At 37.2% G+C, this 18,818-nt stretch overlaps 1 protein-coding gene across 5 annotated transcripts in view; it reads left to right on the top strand.

The window, feature by feature from the left end:
* The window catches only part of ripor3 (RIPOR family member 3), a 36,596-nt gene that overhangs the window by 9,732 nt on the left and 8,046 nt on the right, over positions 1 to 18,818 (top strand). For all 5 annotated transcript variants that reach the window (XM_028004148.1, XM_028004146.1, XM_028004150.1 and 2 more), the window contains 12 exons: positions 565 to 637; positions 8,868 to 8,966; positions 9,974 to 10,126; positions 10,801 to 10,879; positions 10,961 to 10,984; positions 11,084 to 11,137; positions 12,561 to 12,710; positions 13,261 to 13,324; positions 13,406 to 13,449; positions 15,577 to 15,702; positions 16,299 to 16,444; positions 18,044 to 18,170. In XM_028004148.1, the coding sequence (XP_027859949.1) occupies positions 8,869 to 8,966; positions 9,974 to 10,126; positions 10,801 to 10,879; positions 10,961 to 10,984; positions 11,084 to 11,137; positions 12,561 to 12,710; positions 13,261 to 13,324; positions 13,406 to 13,449; positions 15,577 to 15,702; positions 16,299 to 16,444; positions 18,044 to 18,170 (1,065 nt within the window). In that variant the 5' untranslated portion in view covers positions 565 to 637; position 8,868. The remainder of the gene's footprint in view (positions 1 to 564; positions 638 to 8,867; positions 8,967 to 9,973; positions 10,127 to 10,800; positions 10,880 to 10,960; positions 10,985 to 11,083; positions 11,138 to 12,560; positions 12,711 to 13,260; positions 13,325 to 13,405; positions 13,450 to 15,576; positions 15,703 to 16,298; positions 16,445 to 18,043; positions 18,171 to 18,818) is intronic.

Below are 18,818 nucleotides of genomic sequence, written 5' to 3'. Positions count from 1 at the left end.
CCAGATTATCTTATTTACTTGAAAGCTGATAAACACTACATTTACAGTAAACAAGTTAAGTTTGATATATCTAAAAACAATCTGGAACATTTTACATGTGTAATAGTATGTAGTTTGTATTAGTCAATGTTTTTAAATTTATTACAATCACATTTTTTATTTATTTATTTTTATTTTTTAGAAAGATTGCAGCCAACATCAACTTACAATCTCAGCAGCATTTTAGTCAGAAATATCAAACTTCTTCAAGTCAAATTAGTTTGCCTGACTGTTTTATTTTTATTTTTTGGTGAAAAACATTTGTAATCAATATTTTAGTCTGGAAGATCTGACAGTTTTGACCCTTCATATGGTTCTCTGAAACATTTTCTCAGACTCTCCAATGACAAAAAATCTTATGTGCAATATATAATGTGTATTTATATATATACAGGAAAAACTTTGGTAGTCATGTAATCTCAATGAAATCTCTAGACAAACACAACTAAATTCCATTTGCACCAAAAATATGCAAAAAAAAGTGAAAGCTTTTGGAAATGTAATTTCTTGATTTATTTTTTGCAGATTTAGAGGATGAAGTGACACCAAAGTGACTCTCTGAGGCCTGGCATCATTACAAACGGAGCAGAAAAACGAGGTAACATTGACAATTGAAAACGTTTTGACTGAAATCGGACCAAACTGTGGAAATGAACAGCTTCACGTTCGCAGCTCTGAGCATCTGATAAACACAAACAGTCTGGTCTTAATCCACAACTGGATTCCAAAGCTTTCAACATTTTTCAGATTTTCTTCCTCTATTTTTATTGATGAACACAATCAGACGAGGATTATCCCCATCGACTTTCATACAGATGTCGCTGTGGCGCGTTGGCATGTTCATCTTCAGAGGACAGAGATGGATGTTGCTGGAAAGTTGTTTGGATTTGTGTTGGAGAGGAAAAAAGAACAAAAGGAGTTAATTTGGTCCAATCTGAGATGTTTGGATGTTCAGAGATGGATTCTGCAGGAGAAAAATTCATGTAAATAAATTAAGAGAGATTTAGTTGTTTAATCTGTAGACTGACTTGGTCTGAAAACACAAGATCAGGTTGTTGCCTCACACAATGTACGGTAAAACATCCTGAGAAGATGGAAAAAGACAATAACAGAAGAAAAATTCTGACATCAATTTACAACACCAGCAACAACGGAGAACGCCTGAAAAATAAAATAAAATAAAAAACAGATATATATATAGTATTGGTTAATGTAGAGGTATGAAAACCTTTGATCAAAAGGACATGAGGGCCAAAAATCATTTTTTCTGTTTTAAACAAATAAAATAATCATATTTCTTGTTGGGAATTCATGTTTTGTTTTACAAAACATAAAAAGAGTTTTGCAGAAACCAAAATGAGAAATTTTATTTTTTAGGTATAAGAAAAGAAGCAAATGTAGTCATTTATGTTTAATAAATAATTTAAAAGCTGATTAAAAAAACAGTAACTGGGTATATGTGGAGCTGCAAGACAATGAAAAAATTCTGGATGTTTACAGACAAACAATTTGTGTTGACAATATTTTCTACTGTAAGATGTTTTATGTGAGAATTTTGCTCCAAAGAATATAAATCTTTTTAATAAATTAAAAATAAAATGCAGATATAAAATGTAAAAAATTAACTGACAGTCTACACCAAACATTTTGTATCTGACCAGCTGACTGACCGTTGAAGACTTTTTGAAAACCTGGTTAAACGCTGATCAAGACTCAACCAAAGCTGCCGTCTCTCTTTGAGTTTTGAGTTTTCAACCACACAACTTCTGTAAATAAATAAAACTAAAAACTAAAATAAAGCTGAAAATTAACAGAAAACCATGAAAATTCAGTCAAATTAAAGCTTACAGTACGAAGCGCGGCCTGCTGAATGCGCTCTTGGATGAATCGTGTGAGTAGCCATCTACAACAACATACTTCTTCACCCCAGAGACCATGAGTCATCTGTGACCTTTGACCTCCTCTAATATGAGCCAGCAAATCATGTTTCATTGGGCCCTGAGCTGGAGGTGAAGAGTGTCTGAGATGATTTAAAAGCAGAGATTCAGATTTAATTAATACAAGTTCCATTGGATTTAGATGAGGGGTCCTTCTCACAGACGGGCTGCCCCTAGCTGAGCCTGCTGAAAAATCTTTGTGGACAAATTGATGGCTACTTTTAGGATGTTTGGTTTGTGTTGCAGAGATTTAGACCAAATAAATAAATGTAAATAAAGTGTAAGAGTGCTTCTATTGCCACAGAAATGCAGAATAATTATGATTTCAGCGCTAAAACTGGATCTGAGCCTCTGAACCTGGGAAACCAGCAACCAGCTGATGATCTGGATTAAAAAGACTCCAGAGCCACTATTGATGAAATCAGTCTTCTGATTTTAAAATAAAGGTTTTCAAAATAAAAGTTTAGTTTTTGTTTTAAAATTCAATTAGGGAAATAACAATTTCAAGAATAAAAACCCCAACCTTTTTATTCTATGTATTTTTATTTCTATTCTTTTAAGGAAAGATATTAATAATATTTGGTTATAATATTTGGGACTTAATGGTGGAACCCCAAATCATGGATTCAAGTCTTATGTTTTCATTTAGCATGTTAGCACATTAGCATGTTTGTCTGTGAACAAACTTTTCTTCTTTGGTAACTTCTGTAGTTTCTGGTGTCACTACATCCGGGTGTCAGTGGATCCTTGAAAGGTTTGTGTATCTAAACTAAAACCTTAAAATGTCTTAAATGCATTTTAAAAAGTAAGTTAGTCTTTAATATGTTAAAGACCAACTTTAACATATGAAACTTGCTAACTGGTCTTGGCAAGACTAATGTAATATATTCTATATATTTTTGTACTCAGACATCTTCCATGTTCTGTGACTCGAGTCAGTTGAGGCTACCGTTAAGTAGCTGCTAACTTTTTTTTTTTCTTTTGCAAATGTGTTACCAGTTGGCTGAATGAAGTTTTTACATTTCTTTGGATATACCGGTTTTACATTAAATTCATAATTGTCTTGAAAAGGTTTTAAATTGTCTTAATTCAGACTTTTTAAGGTCTTAAATTGGTGAAACCTTTGCAGAAACTCTTTCTGAATTTTTATTTTGGATTTAGGTAGGTTAAAGCTTGAATTTTCTTTTTCTTTTATTCAGGTTTTAAAAACCGAGGGGGGGGGACACGGTGCTTTGTGCGATTTTGTTTTGAAACTGAATAATCAAAGAACAAAATACATGGATTTTCTTGCAACATTTTGAAAAATGTTTGGGAAACATAACTTGCTATTTATCTTTCTGCTTCAAGGACTCAGTAAATATTTGTGTCCAATCATTATAAATGACTTGGAAAGGTTTTTTTCCTCTGTTTTTTGGACAAATGATGGTGAGAAAATAGTTTGAAGTCGATAAAAGGGACTTTATAGGAGATCAGACTAATTAGAGGAGACTGAATGAAAGAAATGCTAATGCGTCTGAAGCCACAACTAAACGGCCCCACAGGCTGCAGACGGAGGAGGGAGAACGCCAGAGAAACCCAATTCCCTCCATTTTAGTGGTTTTAGTGTCTGGAGCCGCTGGCCTGCAGCAGAGCCTCACAAGGAACGCACACATCGCTGGCGAACACACACAGCCCTGACCTTTGACCTCCACACCATGCAGGACCCTGTAAATCACTAAAAGGTCAAAGCTAATTTTTTTCCACACAAACCCCCCAGTTTGCTTCCAGGCCCCCCCTCCTGCAACACTTTTCATCACCTGAGGAATGTTAATGTCTCATTTCACTTTTTGCATCCGTGCAAATTGGCAAAATTCTTAAATCACAAAACTATTTCCAGTTTTTGTGATCCCTGAAATGCACGTTATTAATTAATGAGTTAATTTAAAGTTGATCTTATCGGCATTATCTTAAAAACCTTTTTCTCTTATATCATAAGGGCTGAATTCTTCATAACGTGCATAATTTTAAACCGCACATTATCTTTTAAAATCTTTGGGCCTGCTGTGGTGGCGTAGTGGTTAGCGCGACCCACGTTTGGAGGCCTTGAGTCCTCGACGCGGGTTCGATTCCCGGATATTTCCTTCCCCCTTTCCTGTCAGCCTACTTTCATAAATGAGACACCAGAGCCCACAAAAAAAAATTAAATTGTCAGCTGTGTTAAATGGTGGCTGAATAAACAGAAAATGTTGTGGTTTTGTCACATTATTAAATATTTATAAAACAGGAATCTACGACAGGTCATTGTAGAGAGAAGAGAAGAAGATTTCTGTTCAGAAATCTTGAGTTTTCAAAATACGTGTCATAATCCACCATGAACAGATTTTTAACTGCAGCCTTTATTGCCTCTCCATATTTCATCTGTGATGAAACTTTCAGGTCAGTTTACACTTTAACTTGTTAGTCGTGCTTTTTATTCAGCTTCTTCTTGTGGTTTTGGCTCTGGAAGGAATGTTAAAACTTTGCAATAACCTGAGAAATCAGCCGCCGTGCTACCTGGTGCTACATTTCTGGTTTAGACGTTTAGATCTGCGCCGTGACTGAGCGCCGACAAGATGGAGGCAAAATGAGCCGAGTGTTTATTTTTCACAACAGAACCGCATAAAGTGAATCTTACGTCCCAAACCGACCTTTGTTTGGACCGTTTCTATTTACCACCGTTCAGCTACGGCCGCCATCTTTGATGCTGTACCAATCAGCGGTTCCGTTTAAGTTTGATCAGTGGCGCCCTCTGCTGGATGGCGGCCAAACTACAGTACTAAAAGATCTAAACTAATTTTAATCTGATAAACCATTAATAGACAATTATAAAACAATTAATTTGTGCATTTCAAATAAAATAAACTTTGACTCAACAAATGACCATTAGTGAAAACTCAGTAATGGTGATCGGAGCATCTGAACAAACACAAGCATGCTTTTAGATAAGATAAGATAAGATAAGATTTATTTGTCATTGTCATCAACAGATTACAAAGAGATTGAGATTTAAACTTTTCTGTTTAATTAGAAGAATTGACATTTTATAATTATAATTCATGCATTTTTGTAAATACATCTCTGATCCATTCTCTTCATAGATCCAAAACTCATATTTTGTGGCCACAGAATCTCCAGTTTATGTATCAGATCCTTGTACTGCTGCCATTCTGGGGCATCTGCTGCATACTTTTTGTTTCTGCTGTGTTTTCCTTTTAATCCTTTGCAGAGCCATGATTTCGTGCAAACACTTGACGTCTCTGTCACTTTATTTCAGTGAAACATCTTCAGCTGTGTCTGCTGAGGTTCGGTCGGCATGTTAAACGCTTTGTTTTTGCCGCATTAACTCGTTTTTGGGGATAAATCAAGTTCTACTGACCTTCATCTTTCTTCCACACTGTAGATGTTTGCATTGATATTTTTACCAGTTGTGTTTTTGGATTCCTGTTTAATTTAGCTTCATTTTGTGCCATGCGACGCCCCACAGCTCCGCCTCTCCTGTCTGTGCTGCTCTGCTTCAGAACCACACGGGGCGGTCTGCAGGAAATCCTTTTGAGAAACACAAAGAAAACACACTACGCTTTTTCCTAAACAAATGAACTAAATAAAAAGACTTTTGATTAAAAAGTGAACAGAAAGCAAAATATTCTGTTGATTATTAGATAAAAGTAGCTTCTCTAAACTTCAAATTGAAAGTTTGACTTTTTGTGGCACCGTTTCTTCTGAGAGTCTTCAAAACAGGAAAGACAAGAAAACATGTGACTCTAATTTGGAAGAATTATAACATGGTTGCATTTTTGGAAGAAGCGCACCATACCTAGCTTGTCTGCATGTTCAGTCGGAACAAATTCAAATTTGTAACGACTGAAACTGTGAAAAACAAACTTGGAAGGGTTTAAAATCTCCTGTAGCAAAGCTTAGCGTCAAAACGTCATGGGAACCATTCAATTTAAGACAATTTTTCCAAAAAACATCCAGAAAGACAAAAAGAGCAGGAAAGGGAAGTTAAAACAGCAACTGAATTATTTAATGCTGATTATTGATTAACCTCAGTTCATTACTCAAATTAGTTTTAAAAGTTTTCTAATAGTGAATTAGATGATTGAATATTTCAGAAAATCCTCCACATTCAGATACAAGAACGTAACTTAGCACAGATTTTCCCAGGAGCCGATAAAAAGATGAAAACTGATTTAATTTGATTCATAAAATAATATTTAAGCACTTGATTATTATCTTATGTGTCCATTTTAAGTCTGGAGGGCCACGTTAAATACTACAGCGGGCCGGATTTGGCCCCTGAGCCTCGAGTTTGATCAAGTTTTAAATAGAGAATAATTAAAAACGGGTATTTTATAAGCATTTAAAGATGATTAATCATCTGAACAAAGTTCGGTTCTGATCTCTCCTGGCCTTGGTTGACTACTTAAAACCTTTCTGGCCTCCGGTCCGGAGTATATGCAGATTCTGGGTCAGGACTACGACCTGGGTTGCTCTGACCTACTTCCATTGACAGCATGAGGCATTCCTGCCAGGATGTTTGTTCTTGGATGACTTTGATTTAGTTTATCTGCTTAGAAACTCTAAAACATCGAAGTCGTTGCACAAAAAGAAAAGCTGGAACTTCAGGATGTTTGTTCAGATCCTCCTGCAGGATTGCAACAGTCCGACCCTATGGGACAAATTCCTGCTGCGTTCCTGCTGAACAAAATGCATGAGAAAACTCAACATGCACACAAATCATCTCCATATTATCGGCCATCTGGAAGCCAAATCACGTTTGTATAAAAATGCATCAATCGCAGAAATCCATTTCATTCCTTTACATGATGAAGATGACGCATAAACCTTTAAATTTTTTATGTTTCAGCAGTTATTCCAAGGTTTGAAGTGTTTGATTTTGAATCTTCTGCAGGACATTTAAAGAAGATTTTCTGCAGAAGAACTGGAATATGTTTGAAGTCTTGGTTTGGATTCATTTCGAGAGAAAACAGATGATTACGATTAAGTTTTAATGTTGTTTTGGTTCCAACCAAACTGTAACGACCCACATGAAAAAGTGAGCAGATGTCAAACAGATTGTCTTACACAGCTTGTTGTTTTCTGGACATGGACTTTTTCTACTTTTATGTTATTTATATACATGCAAAGTAAAACATTTAATGTAATTAAATGCAGATTTTGGGTTAATTCCACTTTTGCATTTTAATTTATTTCTCTTCATTTGTAATCTTAGTTTTAGGTTTTTAAAATCTCTGCTTCAGTTTTTTTTATTCTTTGCATTACTATCTCAGTTTCTCCATCAGTCCAACGTTCTGTCGGCACATTTCTGTTCGGTTTTAGTTGTTGTCTCACTGCCTCTAACTGTCATTTTGCTCTTTAAATGGACGCTGGCTAGATGAAAGGAAAGTAAAGCACAACAAAAGATGAAAACAACTAAAATCTTTGTTTTAATTTAAAAAAGAATCACCTCCGCCACGTTAGGTATTTAAAATGTGCATTTCTGTCATTGCAAACTTGCAGAACCGGGTCAGGACCTTGAGTTTGGTCACATATAATATTTGTGTTGCCTTTCCCATATTATTCCACTTATGTGATCCAGAGATGCTGTTCTGGATCATCTGACTCCGGTCTGGTTCTCTAGGTGTTTCTGCTGATAGTTGAAGATGAAAAAGACTAATGAGAAACAATTAGACCCAAAAGAGCTAAACATTAGTTTGAACGTTGCAGGTTTTATCCTGAATTATTTAAACCGGGTCAGATTCTCTGCTGCACAGCAACTCGGAGTGGGCGGGATTTCTGAAATGTGGGAAAATCCTGGTAATGTTTTCTGGTTTTGTTTCGAAAGGTTAAATCTGTTGGTTTAAACCAGAAATGTGGCCCGGCACTGCAAACATTTAACTTTTATTGAAATGTTTCCCTTTAATTTCATTGCAATTCAGACTACACCTATTGAGCAACTTTTATAAAAAAGCTAATTTTACTGAACCCAAATCTGCTTTTAATTGTTCAGTTTGCTAAGTATTGCTGGGAATACATAAAATCTTTTCTATTTTCTTTTATCAAACCCAAAAGAATTTGCAAACTATTTGCACACCACTTAACTACAAAAGAAATGATTGAATTAAAATATCCCATTCTGAATTTGTTGTCTATTAGGTAATGAAAAGGAAATCAATTTTTTTGTAATTTAAAAAAATGCATTTTGGGGGCAAGAAAATCTTTATCATCATCATCATCATCATCATATTTTTATTCCAGTGAAATAGGTCTGTAAGAAAACCTATATCGCTGGGACAAGAAAGATAAATAAAATTGAAGTTTTTTAAACAGAAAAAAAGAAAATGGAACTGCTTTTTTTAAATTCAGTTAATTTGTTGCATGTAATCAAATTAAGTTTTTCATGCTTAATTTATTTACTTTTGTTTAACATGGCAGTTTAATAAACTTCAGTTTATACAAGTAAATATATTAATTTGACTACTTGTAATAAAATAACTTTATTTTTCATTTGTTTCCTTTTTTCACTTCATGATCATCTTTAATTTTTGAGCTGATCTGGAATCTGTGTTTTTATTTAATGTGTCAAACTCGAGGTTGGGGGGCCAAATCTGGTCCGTCAAGACTCAAAGCATCACATAAACGGATCCTTCAAGATAATTGTTGCTTAAATATTATTTTATAAATCAGTTTTTTCTCTCAATGCTGCCAAATTACATAAAAGTGAAAATAAATTTAATTGGTTTTATCAACATTTTGTACCTTTTCAGGACATTTTTGATGTTATGACCTAAAATGAAAAAGAGTTTGACCTCTGTGATGCAGAAATGAACTACTGACATTTTTTCCCCCCTTTACATGAATTTTGTGCTGCAGGATGTCAGTGAAGCTGCGGTTCAACTCGCCGTCGGATGGAGGTCTGATCCACAGAAGCCGCTCTTTCACGGGTTTGGGCTCGCTGAGCGGCCGGCCGCGGTGAGTTACCTGAAGCTGACGGCGTCGGGAATAAACACTGATTACCAAATAAATACATCCTGTGGTGTCAAGGAAAATAGTGACAGCTGTACGGTCAGTTTTTGATGCCTGGCCACAAATATTTCATGACTTTTGGTATGAATGAAGATTTTATTTGTGATGAAACTGAGAGAAGCAATTTTTAGAGATGATTGGATTGAGTTTCTGCAGTAAATCTTCTTTTATAAACAGTCAGTGTCTAAGTATAAATGTAACTTGCAAAAACAAAAATACTCCAAGAAAATGCCATGAGTGGCAACAGGTGGGATGTTTCTGAACATGAATTAAAATAAGTTCAATAATTTCCTATTGTATGATTCATCATTTTTTTCTCTTTCTACCAAAAACCAGATGATAAAAGTCTTCAGTCTGGTGCTTTTGTCTCAACTAGCCTTTTTTTAAAGGACAGTTTTATTCAGAGAGACCTCATCATTGTCGTTTCTGTGACAATAAATCACAAACTCAAGCATAAACTTAAACACTTTGGCTATTTAAGATGGAAGTCGAAAAACATACAAAGTGTGGAATTTGCATAATGAGTAATGCAATAAACTGTTTCCTGAATGCCTGTGTGACTGCACAGTGGTGGTGGTGTTACATAATTAAATATGCAAATGCAGATTTTTAAACAAGTTGCTCAAATAGACGAGATCCGTTACAAATTATTTAAATTTCAGAAGACGTGCAAACCGTCCGCCTCAGAGGTTTTATGTTCCAAAATCAGGTGTGAAATGTTTAAAATCCCAGTGCTGTTGGCCACTTCCTGTGTGTTTTTATACAAACAGCAACATTCAGTAAAACCTGCTGCATTTCTTCAGTGGGTCTCCCAGGAACCATCATGTTGAGGCTTTGATGGGAAACAGGAACATGTCACAAAACGCTAAAACTCTTAAACTCATGAGTTTCAGTTTTCCACTGGAAAATCTGCACATTAAATATTTATTTGATCATGTTGTTCTGGTTCTTAGGTCTTCCTCAATACGTAGCTCTTTCCGCTCCAAAGCCACAACAGGAAGCAAACCTCCCAGAATGCACCTCTCCCCTCGCCGGGGGTCGGCCACTACCTGGTCGCAGCCGGAGCAGGTGGACAGGATTTTCCAAGCACTGCGCAGCGGACTCAAGTATGTAGAAACCGACATGTTTCACAGTCTGTTATGATTTAACACCAGAAATACGACCAGCTGTTTAAAATACGCAACTTTGATTGATTTAATTAGACATTAATTTACAGAATATTGTATGTGTTTAAGTGGTTGATTTAATCTCATGACAATAACATTTTAAAGAAAAAATGCTGCAATACCCAGACTGTGGCAGCAGGTGGCGATAGCATCAATCTAGATCATGTGCATGGCTGAAGCTGTTCTGGGCAGCGCTACTATTGGCATTAAATGCACCAAAACAACGAAGGAAAACGCTCTGAAAAGGTCAAATAAACATTTTTAATAGCTGTAGGAGTTGGATTAAATCTAAGTTGGGGCTAGCCAGAGCGATTCACTAAGTTTTATTATAAATGAGTTTTAATAAAGTACCAAAGCAAATGTTTTCTTTTCTAACAGATTCATTAATAAGTCCTTTTTATGGACCTTTTAGTGAAGAAACTCGGATAGTAATCGGTGCGTTTAAAGCAAAAAGGTCATTTGTTCATTTGCCTACTTGTCAATTAACTGGTAAAATGTCTTTGAGCGAGAAACTCAGATCTTTAACAAAACTTAAATGTAATAACTAAATCGTTGACTGACTTTTGTGACGTCGTAATGTGTACAACTTAGATTTTCACTTGTTTTGTGTGCAGGGAATATTTAGAGGTTCACCAGGCAGAGATGGAGCTCCTGTCGTCACAGCAGAGAGAAACCAAGAGGAACTCCAGACTGGTGAGAAAAACTCAAACCATTATTTTCTGTATGGTTGGCGACAATTATGGTGTAAATAATGGATTTTCTTTCCATTTCCAGGCATTTCTATACGATCTGGAAAAGGTACAAATGTTTTCACGTCTTGTTTACCTTCATGGTATTTTGATTTACTGGTAAAGAGGAAGAAAATAAAGATGTGGTATAAACTCTCCGTTTTCACAGGAGATTAAAGCGTTGGAGAGGTACATCCGACGATTAGAGTTTCAAATGAGCAAGGTAAATGATGTTCTTTAAAGGGGACCTATTGTGCTTCCTTCAACAGGTTAGAATAAGTTTATACAAAACAGGTTCATTACGTGTTTTGTATAAAATCATTCTTGAATAATGAGATTTTATTCTGTTCAGTTCTATTTTGAGCTGTTTTACTGCGTCTTGTCACTTTAAATGAAAATAATCTGCTGCTGGCCCCCCAACTCAACATTTACATTCACATATGAAAATGGCTGCAAACATATGGACAATTATACAACCGTACATCTTTGAAAAGCAGAAGTGGAGCCTCCCGCACAACCAGCAAGAATTCAGCAAGTCGGAACCAGATCCCATTGGGACTGCAAAGGACTTGACTCTTTGAATACAACAAGACTTGTGTTTCCTTTTAAATCATGATGTGCAGGGATTTCAGTTTTACAGTACTCACTACTACTACATAGTAACACTGGATTAACCAATGAGTAATGGTTGATGCCAGATTCTAGATATTTCAAAATAACAAGTGCAATAACAATTTATCATGCTAATTAATAGCATAATAAATTAAATCAAACTTAATCTCTATCTGCCTGATTTATTGATTTTCTCTTTTGTATTTCTTTACCACAAACTGGATGATAAAAGTCTTCAGTTTGGTGTTTTGGTCTCAACTAGCCCTTCTTTGAAAGATCATTTTGTTTAGAGACTTCATAACTTTATTTTTCCTGTTGTTTTATTTATTGGGGATATTTAAAATGGCTTCCAGTTAGTGTTAAATGTTTGCAATAACACATTTCAGCAAAATATGCTATCATGACAGGCCTAGTAGCTCAGCATTTTAGTGAACGTTGAGCTATTAGTGCTTTCCTGCCACATGATGACCATTTTGAAAGAATCTTCCTGAAAATCTGCTAAATGTTGTGAAAAGCTGCCCAGATTTTAACAACCTGCCCAAAGTTGTTTTTTCCAATCAAATGTGTTAAAAAGTTATTGGAACCATATTGGTTCCCGCCCAATACGTGTGTTAGAACTCAGCTTGGGTTGCTAGGTGATGGGTGGAACTCCCCGGGGTTGCTAGGTAACAGGTTGGGGTTACTAGGTCAGGGGCAGTGTCTGCTGATTTGTGGCATTAAATTAAACAGATTTTTGAAATGACTCAGTTTCCAAACACTAAAAAACATTAACTTGTTGCCAAAACAACAAGTTAATGTGCTGATGTTTTTTAAAAGCACTTTAAAGCCACTTATTTAATCAAATAAGCCGGGAAATTTTAAAACACCCAAATGGAAGAATAAAAATGTGCAAAATGTGAATTTTGCTTAATACATCCCCCCTTTAGGTTCTCATATTTTATGTTTTTGTAGCTTTTGAAGATCCATGTGATGGAAAAACTGTGTCTGCTGTTGAACCGTCATGGCTGAGGGGTGATTTCCGTTTGTCTCCGCAGGTGGAGGAGTTGTACGAGACGTACTGCGTTCAGTGGAAGCTGTGCCAGGGAGCGGTGAACATGAAGAGGGCTTTCTCTCTGTCCCCGTCTTCCAGAGCCTCCAGGGAGAGTCTGCTGGAGCTCGGCCGCAGTCACCGGCACAGCCTGCAGGTACTGCTGGGGGTTTGTTCCTGAGCTACGGTAGAACAAACATGTGTTTATAGGAACCAAGTAGTCAGTCAGCAACATAAAAGTCTCACAAGTTTGTGTTGTAGAAAGAAATGCATGCAATGTGCATTTTTGTATGCATTTTTTGTGCATTTATTGTTTTTGTTGGTCTAGAAAAACTTTAAATGTTTTGGGGAAGCAGCTAGAATAGGATAAATAATTCCAGGGCTGTTGTAAGTGATTATTTTAGTGATCTGTAGATTATTCTGAAGAGTAATTGAGCAAAGAATTGTCCTGTTAAGTAGCTACTTAACCTAGTAAAAGATAAATTCTAGTAAAAATGTTTTTGTCATTGACGTGTTGTGACTGAGGTACGATTAGACGACTGCAGCGTTTCTTTCCGTATATGGAGATTAGTGTTTAACTGCAGTCATTTTTTGTATATAAATGTTCCTGCATGTACATCTGACTGTGTTTGTACGTTAAAACAAAGTGTAGAATGAAGCTGAACCTCCTGATTTTCCCTCCTCCTTCCTGCTGCTGCTCCGTTCAGGACATGTCGACCATGGAGGGAGATCTGGAAATCCTCCTGGGAGAGCTGCACATCAAAATGAAGGGTGAGTCCCAGAGCAGATCGCAGTTTATCGGCTTTGCATCGTCTTTCAGTCCTTTGTCCAAACACACGTTTCCATCTACAGGACTGATCGGCTTCGCTCGGCTCTGCCCTGGAGACCAGTACGAGGTGAGATTCCCCTTAAAACACTGAACATCTGGATCCCACCGGCTTAAAGGGAAGATAATGATCAATAATAACATGGGAAGGAGCTGCAGGAATTACATTCCCTCTGATTCAATTTAGACTTAGACTGACTTTATTGTCATTTTGCATGCAGGGTGAATACAGAACGAAATCTCGTTGCATACGGTTCAGGACAATGTTTTGAGGTTCCAATGTTATGAGGTTACTCCAGAATATATATATCCATCCATCCATCCATTTTCTGTGCACCCTTGTCCCTAATGGGGTCGGGAGGGTTGCTGGTGTCCATCTCCAGCTACGTTCCAGGCGGGAGGCGGGGTACGCCCTGGACAGGTCGCCAGTCTGTCGCAGGGCAACACAAAGACATACAGGACAAACAACCATTCACACACACACTCACACCTAGGGAGAATTTTAGAGAGACCAATTAACCTAACAGTCATGTTTTTTGGACTGTGGGAGGAAGCCGGAGTACCCGGAGAGAACCCACGCATGCACAGGGAGAACATGCAAACTCCATGCAGAAAGACCCCGGCCGGGAATCGAACCCAGGACCTTCTTGCTGCAAGGCAACAGTGCTACCAACTGCGCCACTGTGCAGCCCTAATATATATAATATATACATATAATATAAATATGAATATAAAATATAAAGTGCAGGACTGACAGTAAAATAGAAGTTATTTAGCTCTGTACATGTGCAAGGTATAAAGTGGAGACCAGTTTTTGAGTGCAGTCCAGTTAAGAGTTCAGCAGTCTGATGGCAAGTAGGAAAAAGCTGTTTCAGAACCTGGTGGTCCTGCACCGGATGATGCAGAACCTCTTTCCAGAGGGCAGCAGGGAGAACAGTCCATGGTGGGGGTGAGGGGTCACTGACGATGTTTCGGCCTCGGGACACGCAGCGCTGGGATGAAATGTCCTGAACGGAGGGAAGGGGGGCCCCGATGATCCTCTCTGCTGTCCGCACCACTCTCCTCACGTTCTTCCAGTAGGAGGCGCTGCAGCCTCCACACCACACAGAGAGGCAGCTGGTCAGAATGCTCTCTATGGTGCTTCTGTAGAACGTCTTGAGGATGGGCGGGGGCCCAACTAATTTAAAATTAGAGCTAAAGTTGGTGAATGTAGAAGAAAGTGAGTCAAAAGTTTCATGTTTTGTGTCAATTTGTTGATGTCAAGTGATTTTTATTTATAAAGAATAATTTAAAAACAGTTGATCAGAGTTTTACAACACAATAAATTGACATCGCACAAAAAAAAAAATTCAGACGGGTTTAAAATAGAGTAGAATAGAAATATAGTTTATTTCTATTAAATGAAGCCTAATAGACCCGAGTCTGGAAACTCTGGTCTTTTATGAAATCACATAAATGATGTAAAAGTCCGATTAATGCGATATCACTGTTCTGACTGCAAACACTTTGATTTAGTTCCACGCGTGGAAGTGGCACAAATCAGATTTTTGGTGGGTGAAAAGATTGGAATCGGGTCGATCAGACTGCTGTGAAAAATAATTTGGGTCACGCTGATGTGAATGTAGCTTTACAGCTGAGAGGAAGGACCTGCGATAGGACACAGCATTTCATCAGTGGCTGAGTTTCCATTACAAATGTGTGCAAAACTTTGTCAATATTCCGCTAATGTCAAAAAACTAAATTTCTCAGTTGCAATGTTTCCATTAAATAAGAAACAAAATTAAAAACCTTCTTGACTAAGTCTTAAAAAATACTTATTCAAGTATCTTGAACACCATCTTCCTCCTACCACCTCCTGTCGTCTTCTTCTGCGTTTCTGTCAGTAGTAACACATGAGTGTTTTTCAGCATCGGCGTATTTCTATTAAGCAAATTTATATCGCAATTTCAATTTGCTTAATTATAGGAGCTCTCAAACGTTTAACACAGGAGAGTTTCTAACAGCTTAATAGCAACAAAATGTTTTGTTAAGTTTATTTGCTTATGAAACAAAGCAAAACCACAAGCTGGAATCTTATTTTACACCTTAAATCGTTATGTTTGCAGTTCTGTGCATTTCTCTGCTTCTGTTTTGGATTAAATCCAATTATAAACACTTTTTATTCCAAACTGAAGCACTCCTGTCGTCACATGACCAGGTGGTGGTGCGTTTGGGACGGCAGCGATGGAAAATCAGAGGAAGGATTGAGTCGGATGACTCTCAGTCCTGGGATGAAGAGGAGATGGTCTTCCTCCCCCATGTGTACCATAACTTTGAAATCAAGGTTGGTGTTAAAGGACTGTTCTAATAAATATCAGATACTCAGATCAGATGAAAACTGTTTGTGATTGACTTTAAGTTATGAAGTTGTTTTCTTGTTAAAAAACAAAAAAATTACTTTGTGAAAGGCACATCAAATGTTGCGCCTTTTTGGCCCTTGTGGCTTTCCATACGTGAGAAGCAGGCGAGTCAGTGAGGGCAAGCAGAGGAAGAGTTTATCAGAGTTGAGTTTGTATCAGAGTGAATGTTTGTGAGATTTAAAGGCACACTGCAGATTATCGTTGGCTCACTTAGATCTATGTGCTCACATCAGTCTCACAGCTCTTTGATTCAGTTTTTGAAAACTATCGGATTTTAATCACCTCACTAGGAAAATGGCCCCATGCTGTGATGTCATTATTCTAAAAAACGCAACAGGGAATTGAAGAATATGATCCAAACAAAAGATAAATGTATCTATGCTGCATTCCTAGAAACTCAACGTGCACAACAAAATATATTTAAGAGATAAAGTGGATATATGTAGTCTTTAAGTTTGTTTGCTTGGAAGAAAATTAACTGTGAATCCTGTGTGTGCCTGTTTGTAATCCATCCAATCAGGTGATGGAGGCCAAGGGCCTGGGTTGGCTGCTGGTTGGCATGGTAACGTGCGCCAGTGTGGACTTCTTCGTGGCGCAGCCGCAGCTGATGTTGGTGGACATCACAGAGCTGGGAACCATCAAGCTGCAGCTGGAGGTCACCTGGAAGTACGCAAATGCCCGAAACGCAACATGAATCAAAACGCCGCCGAGGTGGAAAGACACTCAATCTGTTCCTGATGTCAGGGGTCGAGGGTCAAGGGTCTAACGGGGTCACGGCGAAGATTCAGGTGGATGGAGTAAAATTTCAAAAGGGCAGCACAGATTCAGGGAAGTGGTGGGAACAGCTGGCTCTTATTGTGGAGTAAAATATGTCAAACTGTTGTCAAAGAGTTTATTATCACCTTATGAGTGTGGCCTGCATCTCATGCAGGCGCAGCTACTCACCACGAGCTGCAGAAACATTCGCTTCATAGCAGAAAGAGAGAACAAAGAAAAGCTTTAATAAAAGCAGACTGGAGCCTCAGTGTTAAAACTAAACTCAGCCTGTTTTGTAGATTTAGCCAAAGAAATGGGACTAAACTCCTGCAGGCAATGAAGAACCAAACAATCTTAAGTTGTCCAAATGAATTACAGATCAGTTGAACAGAAAATGAAAAGTACTGGACTGAAAATCAATGAAAACTCATTGAAAACCCTTGAAATGTGACTGAGCACCAGTTGAAAGCAAATCTTCACCCCTGAATTTCGAAAAAAAAATGCCCACAAAGTGGGCGGAGCCAAACACAGAGGGGCGTCTCCAAATGTGGGGATGAACAGGGATGTGGTTACAAGTATTTTTGTCTAGTTTCTAGTGTAAAAATCCTATTGCACATTAAAAAGGACAAAACTAATTTAACCTTTTCAGCAAGATATAGGAGCTTCATTTACGTCAGTTCATTAAAAAGTTATTTCGACCGGCAAAGTTTTACTTATAACAAAAATGTTTCATTATAAGTGAAATAATCTGCCAGTGGAACTAGAACTTTACTTAAACAAACTTTTATCTTGCTAAAAAGTTATTTGTAACTTGTTTTTCAAGTGTACCAAAATATTTTACACTAGAAACTAGACAAAAATACTTGGTCAAATTTAACGTTTTTGACGTTACAGGTTGTTGCTAGGTAACCAAAGAGTGGGTGAGTTGCTAGGTAACCAAAGAGTAGGTGAGTTGCTAGGTAACCAAAGAGTGGGTGAGTTGCTAGGTAACCAAAGAGTAGGTGAGTTGCTAGGTAACCAAAGAGTAGGTGAGTTGCTAGGTAACCAAAGAGTAGGTGAGTTGCTAGGTAACCAAAGAGTAGGTGAGTTGCTAGGTAACCAAAGAGTAGGTGAGTTGCTAGGTAACCAAAGAGTAGGTGAGTTGCTAGGTAACCAAAGAGTAGGTGAGTTGGTAAATTCCACCAACTTAACTGACAGTGAAATTGAGCAGCTAATTGCTAATCCCACCATGTTTTGCCGTCTAATGAAGGATTAATTTAGTTTTAATTACTTCTTACACTTTTTATGATAATTGTTTCTTTGTTTTGTATTTGTGTATTGATTGTATTTTGTGTAGTTAAGTCATTTTAACCTTGTTTGTATAGCCTTTGTTTGCTTTTAGCAAGACAAATTGATATTGATCACGTGTCTGTTGCGATATCGATCATTGATTATCCAGCCCTACTGTATGTTGAATATTTATGAATGATTTGCACACAGACTCGGTATAATCTGTTTTTGTTTTTGCAGTCCGTTTGACAGCAGTGAGAAGATGAAGCCGCTGTCCGTTAGCAAGCAGTCGGTGTTGAGCAGGAAGGGTTCGGTTTACAGCTGGACGGCACCGAACACGCCTTCATTCACAGAAAAATACTTTATAGTGAGTACAGCAACAACAACATGGAAAAATTAAAATATTATATTTCATACTGTTAAGAAACCTGTCTTTTTATCAACATAGACGTAATTAGTTTATAATAATTCATGAAGGAAAGTGACATAATTTATTACATCAAGAAATGTCAGCTTCACCAATCAAACTCAACTCAGTGGGCGGGACTAGGGGAATCCCTGACGTCTGATTGGCTGGTTCAAACAGCAACTCAAGACAATTTCCAAGTTTATTTAAAAATTAGCTTTGAAATAAAATCAAATATATTTGAGGCACATGCAATTGTATATTAAATTATTTCTATATTTCCAGTTTTATAAATTAATTACATATTTAAATAATTTTTTCAGAAGCTATTTTTATTGCAATTTGGCACTCTTCACTCTCCATACACATAAAGTTACTAATTAGTCTGTCATGAACTGTAAATATTTCATATGCTGACTATGGACTAAAGCTGCATGAATAAGAGGAGGCAGATAGTTGTTTTTTTTTAACATGACCAGATCTAAAATATCATTCAGTCAGTTTTCTTTCTCTTGGATCCAAAGTGTTTTGGTTTTTTTATTCATATTGTTGAATCTGGTAGTGAAACAGGTCTGGTGTAACTAATATTTACACAGAGGGAAAACTAAA

This window comes from Xiphophorus couchianus, chromosome 20 (genome assembly GCF_001444195.1).
Source record: "Xiphophorus couchianus chromosome 20, X_couchianus-1.0, whole genome shotgun sequence".
Lineage (NCBI taxonomy): Eukaryota > Metazoa > Chordata > Actinopteri > Cyprinodontiformes > Poeciliidae > Xiphophorus > Xiphophorus couchianus.
This window is presented reverse-complemented; position numbering and strand designations above follow the sequence as displayed.